This window comes from Elaeis guineensis, chromosome 5 (assembly GCF_000442705.2).
Source record: "Elaeis guineensis isolate ETL-2024a chromosome 5, EG11, whole genome shotgun sequence".
Classification (NCBI taxonomy): Eukaryota; Viridiplantae; Streptophyta; class Magnoliopsida; order Arecales; family Arecaceae; genus Elaeis; species Elaeis guineensis.
The window spans coordinates 23,586,343-23,588,937 of NC_025997.2; the positions used below are offsets into that span (position 1 = coordinate 23,586,343).

Here is a 2,595-nt window from a genome sequence, read left to right on the forward strand (position 1 = left end):
CTACGTGGCTCTCTATGAGAGCATCTGAATGGATTTCTTTTTGTTTCTTTTTTCCGTCGACCAGAGAAGGTAAGCAAATTGAATTGCACCGTCGTGTCAAATGGACCGCCGACAACAGTCGTGCCTACAGCTTGGAAGTGGTTGGTAGAAGCCCACGCCCCCTTTATGGAACTGCGTGTGCAACTGCCCGTTGGATATCTCATATTTGCCACTTACCCATCCACTCTGCACAACAAATGCTGTATTTACTCCATACAGCATTACTTCTGATCTTTGTCGTATCACCACTTAATCCTAATCCTTCATTTATAAACTATTACTTCAGTAACTAGATTATTATAACATTTATAATCACCAATGGAGGCTCCTAATTGTGAAGGAAATCAAAGTAGATGCAGGTCGATGTTTTCTTGTAACGGTGAAGAAAACAATAATAATTAATACTTAAGATTGAGCAAATGGACCTTAATTGTATCTATAAGTAGTTAGTTATGAGACAAATAAAAAATCTTATTTTTTTTTGAAAGTTAAGGAATATATTGATTTAAATAGCCTTTTCAAAATAAAAAAAAAATTATAGTTCACTGCCGCGTAATGAGCACATAAATGAGTTGGGCGTGACATGCACCACAACGATGCAATGCGAGCCCTTAGGTTGACGTGAAAATTTGTTTGGAATGTGGATCACTTTTAACGCACATGATCTGACCATCGACCATATTATGTAATCCAACAGCCGTTATGACAAATCGAGAAGACTACACAGTCATGACAGATAAAAAATTACTCAAAGACGATGCATCCATCTAACATAATATGACCCATATATCTGAAGGAAGGACTGGAAAAAAAAAAAAAAAAAAAAATCTATCTCAACATACCCGCCCACATTCAAACAAAATAGCTATCGTACACTTTGGCACTGTAATTACGACAAGAACCGGGGTCCGTTGTGCCCAGACCCCTTGTGGATAAGCTAGACTGCTGTCTCCTCTGGCCCGCACGCATCTTCCGGGCAGTGAGACCAGCGCACAACTGGATCCAAGGAGGAATTAACGCTGAAAGCTTTCCACCTGGTCAAGTCCCCAAAAAGCAAAATGGAAAACAAATCACGAACTCTATATAAACCACTCTTGCCGCCTCAAACCCGCCATCACCGCCATTCCTCAATCCTCCCCATAACCCAAAGAGGTAAAAAAACCCATCCCCTTCTACGCCTTATACCTTGCCTCACCTCTCCCATCCTTTCCTCTGTTTCACTTCTTCGCCAGACTATCAAAAGAAGACTCTGGTAGAAAGCTCGCAGCATCGCAGCCATGTGTGGAGGCGCCATCATCTCCGAGTTCATCCCTCCCCGGAAAAGCAGCGGCTCCAACCGCCGCATCTCCACCTCCGACTTCTGGCCCGACGCCGCCACCTCTTTCTTCCCCAAGACGCCCGAGCCCGTTTCTGCTCCCCCCGAGAAACGTATTCTTCTTCTGTTATATTCCCATCTCGATCTCCTTAGCTGCTTTTTTTTTTTTATTTCTTGAAAAATAAAGAATAATTTGTTGGATGCAGCGAAGAGGAAGAGAGAAAGGAAGAATCTTTACCGAGGGATCCGGCAGCGGCCGTGGGGAAAGTGGGCGGCCGAGATCCGGGACCCGATGAAGGGCGTGCGCGTGTGGCTCGGCACCTTCAACACCGCGGAGGAGGCAGCCCGTGCCTACGACCGCGAGGCCCGCCGTATCCGCGGCAAGAAGGCCAAGGTCAACTTCCCCAACGAAGACCCTCTTCCGGAACCCCTTAAACCCCAAGCCCATCCATCAGAGCACTACCCACGCGGCCCCATCCCCTCTTTCCCGCCTTACGTTCATCAGGGCCGTCCATTCGCTGATCCGAAAGTGGAAACGGCGGAGCCTTTTCCGGCGGTTGCGAACGGCGGCGATGCCGACGGCGAGGTGAAGAGGCTGTCGGAGGAGCTGATGGCGTACGAGACGTACATGAACTTCTTCGACATCCCGTATATGGAGGGCGGAGCGGTGGCGCAGCCGGAGGAGGCGGTGGCGTTGCCGGAGGCGGGGACAAATGCTTGTAATCAGCAAGCGCCCGTGCCTTCAAGTATGGGGATGCTGTGGAATTTCGATGACCTGATGCCCACCTCCATGGCCCTTTAATTTCTCACGTTTTCTTTCTCTGCTTCTCGAGTCTAAACTGCTTCCATTTGTATATATTTAATTTTTTTTTTGCTACTGAAACGGACGAATGGTCTTGTTCTATGTTATTTTGCTGATGATCTGTTGTTAAAGGCTCGGAATATTTGCTTTGTAAGATTTGATTTCCCGAAATTGGGATTCTGCGATCTGCTGAGTTGCACTACGTGGTTCAGCTCATGCTCTGTTTCATTAAAGTTTGTTTTATAAGCTTTGTGAGATGCTATTATGGCTTCATATGTGCTTTGTTTATATTTGGTTGTTAAGAGCAAATGAAGGGGAAGGAGTTGCTTCAAAACTTTTCGATCCTTAGAAAATGCCAAAGCAAAATCATAATGCTGATGACATGAGTGAAACTGTGAAACGGATTAGAAGGCCGCAAAGTCGGAGTAAGTCAGGGGAA

The 2,595-nt window shown here is 46.2% G+C and overlaps 1 protein-coding gene across 1 annotated transcript; it reads left to right on the forward strand.

Annotated features, from left to right (window-relative positions):
* Positions 1 to 1,133: 1,133 nt before the first annotated feature.
* Positions 1,134 to 2,341, forward strand: LOC105045154 (ethylene-responsive transcription factor ERF071). The gene is made up of 2 exons (XM_010923322.4): positions 1,134 to 1,467; positions 1,561 to 2,341. Exons 1-2 carry the CDS (start codon positions 1,317 to 1,319, stop codon positions 2,154 to 2,156), a joined length of 747 nt encoding a protein of 248 aa, XP_010921624.1. The 5' UTR covers positions 1,134 to 1,316; the 3' UTR covers positions 2,157 to 2,341.
* Positions 2,342 to 2,595: the final 254 nt, after the last annotated feature.